Source organism: Crocuta crocuta, unplaced genomic scaffold (genome assembly GCF_008692635.1).
Source record: "Crocuta crocuta isolate KB4526 unplaced genomic scaffold, BGI_CrCroc_1.0 scaffold24, whole genome shotgun sequence".
NCBI classification, from domain to species: domain Eukaryota; kingdom Metazoa; phylum Chordata; class Mammalia; order Carnivora; family Hyaenidae; genus Crocuta; species Crocuta crocuta.
In genome coordinates, this window is record NW_027530974.1 from 15646998 (window position 1) to 15663466 (window position 16469).

General features: G+C 46.6%; 1 protein-coding gene and 1 pseudogene across 3 annotated transcripts in view; one reads left to right on the forward strand and one right to left on the reverse strand.

Annotated features, from left to right (window-relative positions):
* The window catches only part of KIF13A (kinesin family member 13A), a 212534-nt gene that overhangs the window by 24992 nt on the left and 171073 nt on the right, over positions 1–16469 (reverse strand). For 2 of the 3 annotated variants that reach the window (XM_077770132.1, XM_077770134.1), the window contains exons 20-27: positions 14781–14942; positions 13914–14087; positions 11495–11646; positions 9122–9254; positions 8771–8917; positions 4365–4403; positions 2628–2727; positions 814–940 (exon numbers count right to left, since the gene is read on the reverse strand). In XM_077770132.1, coding sequence (XP_077626258.1) covers positions 814–940; positions 2628–2727; positions 4365–4403; positions 8771–8917; positions 9122–9254; positions 11495–11646; positions 13914–14087; positions 14781–14942 — 1034 coding nt within the window. The remainder of the gene's footprint in view (positions 1–813; positions 941–2627; positions 2728–4364; positions 4404–8770; positions 8918–9121; positions 9255–11494; positions 11647–13913; positions 14088–14780; positions 14943–16469) is intronic. The other variant, XM_077770133.1, reaches the window with a different exon arrangement.
* On the forward strand, positions 10085–11035 carry LOC144236326 (small ribosomal subunit protein uS3 pseudogene; annotated as a pseudogene).

The window sequence follows — 16469 nt, forward strand, 5'->3', positions numbered from 1 at the left end:
GAGCCCAATGCGGGGCTCAAACTTACAAACTGTTGAGATCATGACCTGAGCTGAAATCAAGAGTCAGAGGACGATTAACCAACTGGGCCACCCAGGTGGCTCCTAGGACATATTCTTGCAAAAAGTATGAGAACAAGAATAAGAAGCAGCAGGAGTTACCAGTTAAAGAATGGGCACCATGGACGAGCTATTTTTAATATATTGTTTCTAATTCTTACAGCAGTACCCAAAAAAGAAGGTCCATTAATAGATTAGAAATAAAGCCTCAGAGAAGTTAAGGAAGCTGAACGCTCAAAGGGCTGCAGCTGCAAACCCAATCCAGACCCACTGGACTGCAGAGCCCAGGACACCGTGCTTTCTTATGAGCATCGGGATGGATCACTCAGGTGACTGATCACTGTTATTTAGTGCTCGGGAGCTGACTCTACGTTAGTGACCGAATGGAGCAGGCATGCGGGCGAATAAAGAAATACATGTTCTCCCCTCTCCAAGGAGACTCTGGAATTTCAAGCCCGACTAAGAGAATTTCTGGAGATCAGGACACCATGTCCAAGCTGCTCATGTGGAGAAACTGAGACACGTGGTGTTTGGTTCCGGGCCAGGTGATACACGCCTCCCGGCTTCCTGGGAGAGGAAGTGGCTGCACTGGGGGAGAGAGAGAACGGAAGGCAGAAGAGATGGGTGCTCCCTCCCTGGGCAGCTCACGTCACTTTGTATTCACGGCGACAGCCCTGGAAAGGCGTGCGCACGCCGCTGGTGCCGGCCGGCCACACCATCGTGTGAGGCCTGCGTGTGGGCAAGGACGGCACTTACCAGTGAGCAGGTGCCCCGGGGACCCCGCTGCCCGGCGCGGGCACCAGCACGGCGTTTCTTTCCTCCGTCAGCCCCACCCACTGCTCCACAAGCCGGGCTTCCCGCTCCACGTCATCCTCCGTCTTCTCTGCAGGACAAAATGAGGGGATGGTGCCAAGCGGGAGGGGGCGAGACAATTTCCAAATTTATTTTTATTTTTATTTATTTTATTTTTAATAGTTTATTGTCAAGTTGGTTTCCATATATTATTTTTATTTTTTTTTTTAAATGTTTAGCTTTGAGAGGCAGAGAGAATAAGTACGTGCAGGAGAAGGGGAGAGGCAGAGAGGGAGCCAGAGAATCCCAGGCAGGCTCTGCACTGTCAGCGCAGAGCCCAACATAGGGCTCGAACTCACAAACTGCGAGATCATGACCTGAGCTGACGTTGGATGCTCAACAGACTGAGCCACCCAGGTGCCCTGACAATTTCCAAATTTAAAATAAATAGGTTTTCACTTGGTGACATTCCCCAAGTGGCTTACACATCCATGATGTTCCACAAAGGGACGTGAGGCGCCAAGGCTCCAGCCAAGCACCTAAACAAGCTCTGAGGGGCCAGGACTCTCCCCTGATGGACCATCAGGAAGGGATGGAGGAAGAGCCTAGGACCTGGGATCAGAACACAGGTTGTTTTTCCCGGTTCTGTACTCGGGGGAAGTTGTTCACAGAAGAGTCCGGGCTTCCTAATAAGTCAAATGGGGATAATACAAGTTATGTCTACTGCACATGCTTCTTGGAAGGATCCAACGAAATGATGGATGTGACACTGCTTTATAAAACTATACACCACTTTACAGAGTACTGAAAGCCACCACAAACTACATTCTGTACAACTAACTTTATCATCCTTCACGCTTACTAGGAAAGAGATTTTCTTTAATATGTTTTGAAGTTCTTGGATTCGTAATTCAACTCTGCAGCTATATATGTATAGTCAAAGTGAACTGACATTAGCAGGCTGAGGTGGTACACAAACTGACACCAAGAATGTTGAGCCAAGGGGCGCCTGGGTTTGGCTCAGTCAGTTAAGCATTCGACTTTGGCCCAGGTCATCATCTCGTAGCTTGTAGGTTCGAGCCCTGTGTTGGGCTCTGTGCTGACAGCTCTGAGCCTGGAGCCTGCTTCAGATTCTGTGTCTCCCTCTCTCTCTGACCCTCCCCTACTTGTGCGCTCTCTCTCTCTCGACCCCCATTCTCCCCTCCTCCCCCACTTCTCTCTCTTAAAAATAAGGGCACCTGAGTGGCTCAGTTGGTTATGTGTCCAACTTCAGCTCAGGTCATGATCTCACTGTGAGTTTGAGCCCCACATCAGACTCTGTGCTGACAGTTCAGAGCCTGGAGCCTGCTTCAGAGTCTGTGTCTCCCTCTCTCTCTGTCCCTCCTCTGGTCACGCTCTGTCTCTTTCTCTCTCAATTAAAAAAAAAAATCTGAGTTTATTTTTATTTTAATTATTACTTTATTTTGTAATCTGTACACCCAGTGAGGGGCTCAAACTCACCAACCTGAGATCAAGAGTCGCACAGTCCACTGACTGAGCCAGCCAGGTGCCCAGGAACAAAATTTGAGTTTCATATTTAATGTCGTAGTTCACTTAGAGTTTTGTGAATGCTTATGACATTCAAATTCAATACCTTGCAAAATGATTCACTCACATCTATGATTGTCACAAGGTCAAAAAACTACGATATCACTGTCCCCCTGAGGGGAGAAAGCAACCCATCGTCACTGTCCAGACGTGAAAAAGCCACTCCCGGGAAAGAGTTTCATCTCACATACCTTTTTTATTGCTGACTTTTTTAATCTGTTCATCTAAGTATTCTCGTCGTTTGATGAGTGCATCGGACCACCTCTCTCTCACAGAGTTTAAGTCTTCTTCCTGACAGCAGGGAGGGAAAATATCTTCCTGTAGAGTGCACAGACGGCTATTTCTTTTTTTAACAAGGATGTGTATATTGATCAGGAAAGCTTTCATTAGGAAAGGCCATTGAACATTGCTGTGTGATTAATATGCAAGAAAGCAAAGAGGCCTCAGAAACACAGCATGCTGACCGAGGAACCCGTTGCTCAGAAATCAGAGCCCCTAGATTTCCAAAAGGATAATTATACTTAAAAGCAAGAGAAGCTCAAGCTATGCCAGCTGTTGGGATGATTCTTATATGGTGTGTGTGTGTGTGTGTGTGTGTGTGTGCGTGTGTGTGTGTATGTGTGTGTTTAAATTGGAGCTACTCATTTGAAGGATGTGTGATTCCGAGCAGAAAGACACCATGAATAGAGTCCAAACCACATAACAGCGAATGCAATGAAAAAAACACAGACATTTTCATAGTTCATAGTTCAAGGGCCTCATGACATGTATTTTCTGAAGTGCAAAGAAGGGATGAGCAGAGAACCTTTCAAATTTGCTGCAAACATTTCACCTCGACCACTACCATGAGGCTAACCCAAAATCTCCCATGCAAACAGCCGACATGCATCAGCCATGCTTTAAGGACTCCAGGAAGCAGCTGTTGCACTTCCCCGTGGACAACGCGGCAGGAAGCACATAGACAGCAGCAGCACGTTAGTTAATAGCATCGCTGAGGTCCAAGGGGGTGTTGGTATTTCCCCTCAAAGTCTGTTTTTGGTTGCTGGTTTGTTTCCTTTCTTCATAGAGTTCTGAGGGCAAGAAACCCACCAATTTGACTCAAAATGCTCTCTGACTTGTCTGATTCCAGTCTAACCCTGAAGACACGACAGGAAGAGCAGACACAGAGGACCTCTGCGGCTTTAGCTGCAATGTACCCACGGTTTACAAACAGGAAGGCGCACTGGGAACACTAAGGAGAGTCACCCCAAGGACTGGGGACCAAACCCACACAACCTCATTCTTGATTTGCTGCCTGGTCTGTTACCATCATGCCAAATTCCAGGACAGCAGACCAGCCACTGCTGACTGGGGACAAGTTCAGAGGTACGGCATTTCCCCGCTAAACTTCCAGAAGAAAAAGCTGAGATTTAAATTCTCTAAGTTATGGATAATTAAGCTTGGCCCTAATGAAAGAGGAAAACTGGCAAAACAGAACTAAACTACGTGCAGAAAAGGATTTTCGATCTCCTACCCAGCAAGAGACTCTTAAACTAAAACGGCATATTAGAACAATACTACTCTCTCGGAGGCGAGGAGCTATGTGCGGTTTTGCATAGGAAAGACAAAGACTCCACTTAAAGACTATGAATGGATAAGTGTACACATTTTAAAGTCATTAATTTAATATAGCCATGATGGGCTAGCTTAAGAAGTCTTTACAGGCTCATTCAGGATAGCATAGCAGCAGTGCGGTATCCGGTCACACAATCTGAACGGACAGAGAAATCTAGAGAGATAGTACAGTATCCCTGATTATGCCCGAAGCGAGTGAAACACTGCCATATTCTTGCTTGATGGTCCTTCCTCCTCCCTGCCCTCTGCTTGGCGGACGCCGGCAATTAGCAGTAGCAGTGCCCCATGCCACAGACCGACAGCAGCAGTAATACCTGATAACTATCCATATCATCACCATCCTCATCATCTCTCTGGTAGGAAAAAAATAAACACAAAGGACATGCATTTTGTTTCTGAAACAGCACACAATTCTTTAAGCGTAACACACGCATTACATTGGACGACACACAGAACACCAGCATAATAAAACATTCACATGAACTGCAAGAAAGTTTTAGTGGATTTAATTCAGTTGTCTAGAATGACGAACTTGAGTTTGGTTTCTTTGGTTTTTAATAAAGAAGACAGTCATTTAAAAAACAAGAACTCTCTTAGATGGGAATAGAAACCAACATCATTGGGCCTGGCCTTACTCTACTGTTACGTGAATGGTGGATATACATAGGTGGGTGGGCTACTTGAGATCCGGACGGGGCTTAGAAAGACAAAATGGCAACACTAGACTCTACTGCTCAACCTCGTAGCTTAGCCATGAGGCAGCCAGGGTCCTGAGGGATGAAATGATTTAACCCAAGGGTAAATCTGCCAAATGGTAGCAGAGTCAGGACTGGGTGCCAAGCTGCTGATTTTCCCACTCAGTGCCCTTTTCCTTCACCACACCACATGCACTGAGGAAATTATCACAGGTGAAAGCTCACCAGGAGCCTAAGGCCATTCACAGAGAAGCTTCTGCACTGTACTACTGCAATAGGAGTACAGCCCGCCATCTTGAATAGATGGATCCACTGTTATCCACTACTAGATATACTAGCATCATACCAATCAGTTGAGAAAAACCAGAACTCTCCTAAATCCATGGCAATAGTTTACAGTAATTGCATAAAGTAACAATTTTGGCAAAAACATTTGGCAAAATAATATCACCATGTTGAAAATAAAAGGACTTAGCTGAGACAATTTTCCTGAAACAAAAGAATAAGGAAACTTCCATTCGTAGAGAATAGCCTACAAGGAGGCAGATTCTACTGAAAATGAATGTGGGCCATGTAACAGTCTTCTTTGGTTTCTCTATGGTTATTGGAGGATTATAATATTCAAACACGCAGTCAAGTGGTCTAGTCCTGAAAAGACTAGTGTTTCTTTTCAAGAGCTTTAAAAATATAATTACATTATTCTTATATCTAAGTATACTTCCAAATATACTGATTTTAAAAAGTGCCTTAGGGGTGCCTGGGTGGCTCAGTCAGCCAGGCATCCCACTTCAGCTCAGATCAGGATCTCACAGTTCATGAGTTCTTCATGAGTTCAAGCCTTGCATGGGGCTCACTGCTGTCAGCAAGAGTCTGCTTCTGGTCCTCTGTTCCCCCCTCTCTCTGCCCCTCCCCTGCTCACACACTCTCTCTCGCAAAGATAAATGAACATTTGTAAGAAAGTACTTTAAAAATATAGTTAAACTTATTCTCTGCAAAGACTGCAAAATCCACTTTTCAGTTTGGTAACCATCATTATCATTTGAATCACTAAATTATTAAATGCATGCCTAATACTGAAGTAACTTTTTTCTTCTTTTTTTAAGATTTTATTTTTGGGGGCGCCTGGGTGGCTCAGTCGGTTGAGCATCCAACTTCGGCTCAGGTCATGATCTCAGGGTTAGTGCGTTCGAGCCCCGCGTCGGGCTCTGTGCCGACAGCCAGCTCAGAGCCTGAGGCCTGTTTTGGATTCTGTGTCTCCCTCTCTCTCTGACCCTCCCCTGCTCACGCTGTCTCTCTGTCTCTCTCTCTCAGAAATAAATAAAACATTAAAATAAAAAAAAAATAAAAAAAATAAAAAAAGATTTTATTTTTGAAGTAATCTCTACACCCAACGTGGGGCTTGAAACTACAACCCTGAAATCAAGAATCATGTGCTCTACTGACTGAGCCAGCCAGGCACCCCTTCAAGTAATTTTGGACTTAATTCCTCACATTAATGAATAAAGTACATGTGGCTTGAATTTATCATTTTTTAAAAAGTTTATTTACTTATTTTGAGACAGAAAGCATGAGTGGGGGAGGGGAAGTGAGNGACCTGAGCCAAAGTCAGATGCTTAACCGACTGAGCCACCCAGGCGCCCCTAGAGCTGTTTTAAAAGCACAAATAATCAATGCTTGTGAGGTTCCTCAAAATGGGAACTGTTAGTCCATTGAAGGCCCCCATTTTATAGGTCATGATTTAGGACGCAGATTCAGTGTTTTATCTCAGATCAGAGATTTATTAAGCCACAAAATTTTACTACAGATGGGGGTCTCAGGGAATTATGAGGCCCACTTCATCATTCTGGAGAGGACAGAAAAGGAACTAGAGGTTTGTATTACCTCAATAGGGGGATCAGGAAGGCCACGCTAGACTTAAGAAGCCAGGTCCCCCCACTCCAGGCTGGTGACCTTTCTACCAGGTGGCCTGAGGCAGGGACTGAGCGGGGACTGGAATCCACACAGCCCAGTTTCCTACTCCACACACGAGGAGTCTGGGGTAGAAGCCTCCCCTCAAACAGCAAACTGTCCTTACACCTGCCTTCACACTCTCCCTGGCTTTGAGAATCAGGGGCAATTTTGGCCTGGGAGAGGGAAGGCGGTGTCTGACAAGGCTTCCAAGACAATGTTCCTTTTATATTTTACTTTATTATTTTTTTTATAAGGAGATTTTTTAATGTTTATCTATCTTTGAGGGAGGGAGAGGTAGCGAGTGAGTGGGGGAGGGGCAGAGAGAGGGGGACAGAGGATCTGAAGCAGGCTCTGCACTGACAGTGCAGAACTCTGCATGGGGCTTGAACCCATGAACCGTGAGATCATGACCTGAGCCAAAACCGAGAGTCAGACACTTAACTGACTGAAGCCACCCAGGTGCCCAGCCAACGTTCTTTTAGCTTTTGGAGAAGCCTTCATCTGAATGTCAGGGAGCCAAAGGAATCTGAGATGAAAGATGGATCATTCTCAAGATGGGCTCGGCTTCTGCCCAGACTCCACGGAGCGACGTTTCCTCGTGTTTCAACAGGGAGGGCTCCCACTCACATGTGGTGGTGAGGGAGCCAGAGTTCAACGGGCAGGCAATTCCCATTCCTAATTCTTTTTTTTTTTTTTTAATGTTTTTTATTTATTTCTGAGAGAGAGAGAGAGACAGCGTGAACAGGGGAGGGTCAGAGAGAGAGGGAGACACAGAATCCGAAACAGGCTCCGAGCTGGCAGTCAGCACAGAGCCCGACATGGGGCTCGAACCCACAAACCGTGAGATCATGACCTGAGCCGAAGTCGGACACTTAACCGACTGAGCCACCCAGGCGCCCCCCCATTCCTAATTCTTACCCGACAGTGAGCTGAGGACTGAGTGAAGCACATGCCTTCTCTCAGGCCACAGGGGGACAATATCCTAATCTGAAAGTTTATTCTCATGGAGTGAGGAAGAGCTGTGACTGGTAATAAGAAGATCAATTCTTAGATGTCCACATCTTTTACTTTTTATAAATATTTATTTCTAAATTTATTTTTTAAATCTTTTTTTATGTTTATTTATTTTTGAGAGAGAGAGAGAGAGAGACAGAGTACAAGCAGGGAAGGAGCAGAGAGAAAGAGGGAGACACAGAATCCAAAGCAGTCTCCAGGCTCTGAGCTGTCAGCACAGAGCCCGACGCGGGGCTTGAACTCACAAACTGCGAGGATGACCTGAGTTGAAGTAGCCGCTTAACTGACTGAGCCACCTAGGTTCCCCTTAAATTTATTTTTATTTATTTTATTTTAGTTTTTAATGTTTATTTATTTTTGAGAGAGAAACAGAGTGTGAGTAGGGGAGGGGCAGAGAGAGCCCAACCCAGGACTCAAACTCACAAACCATGAGACCGTGACCTGAGCTGAAGTCAGAAGCTTAACCAACTGAGCCACCCAGGTGCCCCTCCTTAAATCTATTTTTAAAAGTGATCTCTATACCCAAGGTAGGGCTCGAACTCATGACCCAAAGATTAAGAGTTGCATGCTTCCCCAACAAAGCCAGCCAGGCGCCCTCACCCCCCCATCTTTTAATTTTTAAAAATGAGAAAAGAAGATTTAGTAAGGGAGGATTTAATAGACAAAAACGATCATGAGGACAACTTTTAATTAAAAAAAGAAAAAAAAAAGGGCTTTCAAAGAACTGTTTAATTATGCCAGCCTATGGGGGCGGTTTTATCATAAGGGAAGTGGATCAGGCCAGGCAGCAATGCCAAATACGTGACATAAATAACATCCACCTAACGTAAATAAGATAGCATTCCAATGAGCGTTTATAAAGTTATTATTAATCAACACGAAACCAATATAGTATTTTAGGTCTAGTAAAAAGGCAATGGATGGAAACGTGAAGGGAAGGGTGCAGATGTAAGGTCAAGACAAGCAGTTCTGTCACGTTCCTCCAAGGTCTCCATCACTGACCGCCTGAGTTCTCCAGGAACAGTCTTCGTTAAATACCGCCGCAGCTCTGTCTGTCTTACCTGGTAACTGTCCAGCCCCCTCTGCAGCTTGGTGGACCGGGCGGTGACGCAGCCAATGGACACTGACAAGATGGCTTCGACCATGAGCGGCAGTGTCCCTGAATGCTGTACCGGTTTCACGGTGACTTGCACCCTTCGGGAGTGACCCTGCGGAGGTCGGGGGTGGGACGGGTGGGGTGCACGTGGCACGGGGTGCCAGGAATGAGAGCAGCGAGGGATGGAGGAAGAGGGTGAAGGAAGGGAAGGGGGACAGGGAACACAGAGGCAGATAATTAGAAGACTCCCAGAAACAATGTGCTACGAGTGGGAAGGAAAGAACACAGGAAACAGACAAAGATAAGCCCCAGGTACCTGTCTGAGCTGAAAGATGCCCCCCGTGTTGACGTCTTTGGCCTGGTGGAGTTCCACGGCAGCATACTCCCCGAGCTCGTTCAATTCCAGTATGGAAATCCACATTTCTACTCTGCGGGTTACCTCGTTCCACCTGCAGAACCACATTCCAATGGAAAACGGTGTCACTGCCCAGGGACATTACGAGTAGCAGGAAAGAGTCACCATCCACTGAGCACTTACTAAGGGCTGGGCACTTTGCTATGTAGGTCATAGACATTTTCTTTTCTTTTTCTTTTTTTTTTGTTTATTTATTTATTTTGGGAGAGAGAATGTGGGAAGGGATAGAGAAAGAGAGAGAGAAAGAAAGAGAATCACAGTCAAGCTCCTCGATGTTAGCACAGAGCCCGATGCAGGGCTCAATCCCACGAACTGTGAGATCGTGACCTGAGCCAAAGTTATGAGTTGGACGCTTAACTGACTGAGCCACCCAGGCGCCCCTGTCATGTAGATTTTATTTAACTCTCAAAACAACCCTATTCTACAGGGTTTTTAAATTTATTTTGTTGAGGTGTAACTTCCTTTCAGTGAAATGTCTAGATCTCAATCACAGAGTTTGATGAATTGTAACAAATCCACATATTTGTGTAACTAATCCACCATCTGCCTGGGCAAGTTGGCTCAGGCCCCTTCCCATTCAATCGCCACAGCATCCTGCAGCAGCCACTGAACCACAGATCAGTTCTGCTTGTTCTAGAAATTCAGAGAAACGGGATCAAAGTAGGTACGCTTTTAGGTCTGGTTTATTTGATAATCATTTTTGTGATTCAGTCAAATGGGCATCCATGGTCTTTTCCCTTGTTATTAGAGTTGAGTGATATTCTATCACACGATTAAGAGTAATAGTTTATCAAACATTTTCACACATTTGGGTTGTTGACAGTTGGGGGATATTAGGAGAAGAAGCGCCATGAACATTTGTGAACAAGTCTGTTTACAGACTTACATTTTCATTTTCTTGGGAAATACCTAGGACGGACTGTTGGGTCACAGAAGAGGCAAAGGATCGGCTTTACAAGAAGGTATCCTCCTGGCCAAGATGGCAGCATAAATTTCCAAGAGGAGAAGCCTGTCGCCAACGGCATCTTCAAAGCTGCCCTGAACGAGCTTATCGCTCGGGAGCTGCCTGGCGATGGTTACTCTGCAGTTGGAGGTACAAGTTACATGAACCAGACCACCAGGACGCACAATGTTTTTGGTGAGAAGGGCCGGTGGATCTGGGAACTGACTGCAGTGGTTCAGGAGGAGTTTGGCTTCCCCGAGGGCAGTGTGGAGCTTTATGCGGAGACGGCGGCCATGAGAGGTCTCAGTGCTGTCACCCAGGCAGAGTCCCTGGGTCACCAGCTCCTAGGAGGCCCTGCTGTGTGGAGGGCCTGTCACGGTTGTACTGCTTCATTGTGGAGAGTGGGGCCAAAGAACTGTGAGGTCATAGCACGCGGGACACTCCGAGGACAGAGGGCTAAGTCCATGAAGTTTGGGGATGGCTTGATCATTCTCCGTGAGGACGCTGTCGACTGCTACGGTGACACCGCTGTGTGCCATGTGCTGCACGGGCACCGGAGTGAAGCTCATGCTTCCCTGGGACCCATGTGATGAGACTGGCCCTGAGAAAACTGTGCTTCACCACGTGAGCAGTATGGACCCAGAGATGAGACACTGTCCACCATCTGTATCTCAGAGCGGTGGGGCGGGAAGCCAGAGCGGCCGGCCACGCTGCAGCCAGCACCCAGACCGCAGGGTCTCCCTGGCAGCTGGAGCTGGCATCTAGAGATTGCTCTACAAAGACTTACAAATTCTCCTAAAAGGGAGGGGGGGAATATCCTTCTTTTTTTTCCCTACAAACTTTATAGTTTTATCTTTCACATCTCAAGATAAGTTTTGTGTACTATGTGAAGCCAAGGTCAAGGCTATTTTGTTGTTGTTGTTGTTTTAGTTTTGTTTATTTATTTCGAGAAAGAGAGGGAGCACGAGCAGGGGAGGGGCAGAGAGAAAAGGAGAGAGGAGAGAGAGAATCCCAAGCAGGCTCTTGATGCAGGGCTTGAACTCATGAACTGTGAGATCATGACTTGAGCCGACATCAGGAGTCAGCTGCTGACCTGACTGTGCCACCCAGGGGCCCCCGGGCTGGTGTTATTTCCCCAGGCAGGTACGCAGCTGTTTTAGTCCTGTTTCTCAAAAAAATCTGCCTTTCTCCAAATCGAATGTCTTCAATGCCTGCTGGTCCCTTTTCTCGTTCCCACTCCACGAAGGAGGACACGGACCTGGGGACCCCTGCGGGGAAGCTCCGCGCCAGCGCCAGCCTTGACCCGGCGCCCAGCTCAGCCAAGTACAAACCTGTCGTGCAACGTCCTTGTCTTCGCATGAAGAGAGTCGACTTCCCAGACGGAGCTGCCATTCCCAGCGCAGCGGTGGCCCCACACCTCGATGGCCAGGGCTCCGTCTGCCAGGAACTCCAGCAGCTCTTCTGTCACCGTCACCACGTAGTCCTGGGATAAGCGAGAGCAAGGAAAGAGTGACCGAATCACGCAGGAAGCAATCGGTGAAATTTCCATCTTACCTTCCAGCCGTACAGAGATTCGCTTTGGAGGCTGTTAGTCTGATCCCAACCTTAAAACCACCTGTGCGGTTCTCAAGACCCAGAACATTGGTTCCGGAAGGGCCAGGAAGAGGTGACTTAATGCACCTTCCTTCTGTAGTCAATGCGGACACTGAGAAAAGCAACCGGTCCCACGTCATAAAGCCTGGGAGGTGCAGAAGCGATCGGTGCTCCCTCACGCCGGGTTCATTCTTGGTTCCGAAGGATCAGTGGGTCTCCTGCTGCCATAGGCTAATCAGCACATCATAAACCAAGAATGGCGGATTGCTCCTTGCTATGGCTCGGGAGACTAAGAAGATAATTAAATTTCGTAGGATTATCTTCATGGTTCTGCGCTCCTGCTCTGAGACTCTCCTGCTCCAACTCCTCATCATAAATGCAGGCAGAGGAGCGGCGGGAATGAATGCTGAGTGGGCTGAGAGGTGCACAGCGGCAGGCAAGGGACGAAGCCGAGTTTCTTTCTAGCAACATCTTAGTGAAATCTCAGGTGAAGACATCCCTGTGGCTCTAGTTTATACGAAGACCTGTGCTATATCGATTAAATGTTCTACTACTTACCTTCTTATCTAGTTTATTTGGAAACCGAGTCAGAATTTTAGACGGAAAGCAAACTAATGATCAATTAGTCAATCTATACATTTTATTATTTTTTTCAAATGTAGGTTTTCTTTCTTTTCTTTATTCTTTTTTCTTTTTAAGAGAGAGAGAGCGAGAGAGCATGTGAGTGAGAGAGGGGCAGAAGGAGTGAGACAGAGAGAGAGCAAGAATCCCAAGCAGCCTCCATGCTCAGCATGGAACTCGACTCGCAGCTCAATCCCATGACCCTGGGATCATGACCTGGGCTGAAGTCAAGAGTCAGATGCGCAAATAACTGAGCCACTCAGGAGCCCCAGTCTACACATTTTATTGATTAAAAAAAACCCTCAAGGTCACACAGTGAATCCAAGGTCCCCGAGACTAGTGTTTATCAAACCAGTGGTTAATCAGAAGGTACTTAAAATTCAGGTTTCTACATGAACAGCTTCTACATGAACAGCTTTATGGATCCAAAGCAAGACGGGGGAATATTTAAGAGTATTCAGACAAAAATAACAAAAATATAATTAATATGGATTTTCAGAAACAGCCTTGGATGAATATAGGTGGGGAAAAAAAGTGGGCCATTTATTTTCAGAAAAAAGAAAGACTTGACAGTCTTATGTGAAATTTGATAGGTGTAGAACCAGAAAGAAAATACACAATTTCCAAAGGAGGGGGTTTGGAGGGGGTTAAGGATTGTGCAAAGAAAAACAAAATTACACAGAAGAGAGTCTGTCTGTCAAAAACAACCTGTCGGCAGGCTGATGTGAAAGGCAGGAAGGGCGGCTGATGGTCACAAGATGGGGCCAACCAACAGTCACGAAAAATTCACCTTGTCCATTTACATTTTCTTTAAAAACTCATAGACCACATTGGAATGCTATGCTTAAAACTCTATACCATTAAAAAAACAAAAACAAAAACAAAAGGCTATCCCATATTCAAAAGAATTCAAAATATCTACAGCAACTTGCATGTTGAAAAGCTCACATATATTAAAATAATAAGGTGGGAGGCGCCTGGGTGGCTCAGTTGGCTAAGTGTCTGACTCTTAATCTCAGCTCAGGTCTTGATCTCTGGGTTGTGAGTTCAAGCCCTGTACTAGGCTCCATGCTGGGTGTGAAGTCTACTTAAAAAATAAACAAAACAAAACAAAACAAAATTAAAAGATGCAATTCTGCAACATATATAATAACACCACATTTTCTGTAAAAAACTTTTTAAAGAAGTTATCGTGCACGATGGTAAGAGAGTGTATCTATGCACGTTTTTGTGTGAATGTACAATGACCACACACGTCTAAAAGTTGTAGGGCATAGAAAATAGTTTATCAAAATGTGTATAAACTGTCTACTGGCCGTTCCACCTCTAGGGTATATGATTTCAGGTAGAGGCTTTTCAGATTTTATTTTAAATACTTTTAAAGTATTTGAATTTGTATTGAAGTACATTTTGAGGTGAAAAAGTCTAAGACCCATATTACATTTATTAAACATTCTTACGGGGAATCTTCTAAGTACTGAACCACACCGAGGTCCATTGCCTCCCATGTAGCGTGTTTCGTGACGGCGCCCGTACCTTACAGTGAGAGAAGGTCACACTGTACTGCGCATCCCTGGACTGGGGCGAAGGCACCTCGGGGTCCACCACGGGGGCAGCCACTGTAGACTCGCACTGGTCCCAGAACGTGTATTGACAGAAGACAAAATTTGAGAGGCTTAAGGGCAGCCCAGTTGCCTCTTTAATTTTTACCTGAAGAGATACAAAAAAAAGATTCAATATAACTCCCATAAAGAAAACATTAAACTGTGCATCGCTCCAAATTTACGAGCCAGTGGTGAACTACACAAATTGGTTACCCATTCGATATCTGAAAATATCTGGCACCCTTTCGTTAAAGGTTCCATGTACAACAAATGTGTATCAGAGTACCACAACTACCACATGTAAACCTGGCAACAAATGCGCATCTCTGCCATTTTCCTAGCGACTGAGTTTCTGATAAAACCTCTACTGGAAAAGCAGGATTCATGAACATATACCTCCTGCATGTCAAATACACATGGATTTTCATCTTTTAATATATGTTTAAGTTCATTGATTTATTTTGAGGGCGAGGGGGAGGGGCAGAGAGGGAGAGAGAGAATCCCAGGCAGGCTCTGAGCTGTCAGCATAGAGCCTGATGCAGGGCTCAAGCCCATCAACCATGAGATCATGAACTGAGCTTAAATTGAGAGTCGGATGCTTAATGGACTGAGCCACCCAGGTGGCCCCAATACACATGGAATTTTAAAATTTCATCAAGTGTCACCAGAAAGTGTGCTATACTTCTAGAAAAAGCACTGCCCATTATTGTATTCACGGTTAGAAAAGTTAACTCTGTGAAAACCAGAACCGTTTGCATGAGCGAGGTCATTGCACCCGTCCATCCCATCGTCTGCTCACCCGGCACGTCAGCTTCTTGACTCGGTGAACCGTCTCCCCGCTCATGTCCGTGACCTCGAGGCTCCCGCCTTCGCTGGAGTTCTCGGAAGAGTCGTCTTCCACCACGCGCTCGGGGACAGCGCCTGTAATTCGCATGACTTCCACGTGGAGGCGCCCCGCAACCTGCGGCAGGAAGGAGAGCGCCTGCGGGTTAATAGGCACCCTGCGGGCGCACTGACCTCGGACAGAGAGCATGCTGCCACCTCTCCGGAGAGCCGCCCCTCTGTGACCGCCACGGGAAACACCCCTTCCGCAGCCGGTCCATCGCTCGCCCCCTGCATCGCCCTGCCTGACTCTGGGCCAAATTTGCCTCTCTGACACTTGCCTTCTGGAGTCATCTTTCTTATCCGTTATAGGCAGCCCATGAGCAGAGCAAAGACAGCTATCACATTCCACCCGGAGTCATCTATCTCCCGTGTTGGAATATGCATTCATCTGAGCAAATCCCTGCCCCGTGGGAATACGAAACAAGTAGTATAGACACACGTGCAGATTGTTCCGGGAGAGCTTCACCCAGGAACTGACTGTGGCCACGAGCTGCGCTACTAAGCACGGCACTTACGAGGTAAGCCAAAAGCCGTGGTCACCAGGCTCACAGAGCCTCGGCTCTCCAGATGGGCAAGTCCCTCACAGCAGAGCCGGGGCAGGGAGCCCATCCCAGGAGGAATCCCTGGTGGTTCTCTGGATAGGTGCTAGTGCGGCAGTGCTGTCTTACAGCTGCTTGCACAGAACTGAATTAAAGGACAAGAATTACCCTGCAGTTTGCACCCTCCGAGTGCTACAACTAGCCCAAGTTCTGTTTCGTGACACAGGTCAAGGTGGCAATGGCTGGAGTCATGCAGGGGACACGTGTTCCGGCAGTGCTGCCACCATCTTGAATTGTGACGCTCCGTTGTAAAAGGAGCTCGGACCCGACCTCCACATAGCAAGTGGCCCGGCACCAAGCACCTGAGAGATATTAGCTAGTGGGGTTGGTGGGGTGACACCAACATGGAGCAGCCTGTTAGAGGAGGGAGAAAGGGGGAACGGGGGAAACCAATTCCAAGGTAAGGGGGGTTCTCAAGCTTTTTTCAATATTTTTTGAGAATAACACTCATTCATTCATTCATTCATCCATTTATGAGAGAGAGAGAGACAGCATGAACAGGGGAGGGTCAGAATCCGAAGACAGGCTCCAGGCTCTGAGCTGTCAGCAAAGAGCACAACGCGGGGCTCGAACCCACAAACTGCGAGACCATGACCTGAGCCGAAGCCAGACGCTCAACCGACTGAGCCACCAAGGCGCCCCTATTTATGTCTTTAAGTTTATTTATTTACAACTTGCTCCCAAGTTGTACCTGGTGAAGACTGCAGTGGGGGCCGAGAAGGAACTCGAATGTATTACAAAGGTAAGAGACTAAAAGATGAACATGGTGACAGAGCGGAATCTGGTTTCCAAAAGATTTCTTTTTTTTTTTTTTTAATGTTTTATTTATTTCTAGGAGAGAGAGAGAGACAGCGTGAACAGGGGAGGGTCAGAGAGAGAGGGAGTCACAGACTGAAACAGGCTCCAGGCTCTGAGCTGGCAGTCAGCACAGAGCCCGACGCGGGGCTCAAACCCACGAACCGCGAGATCATGACCTAAGCGAAAGTCGGACGCTTAACCGACTA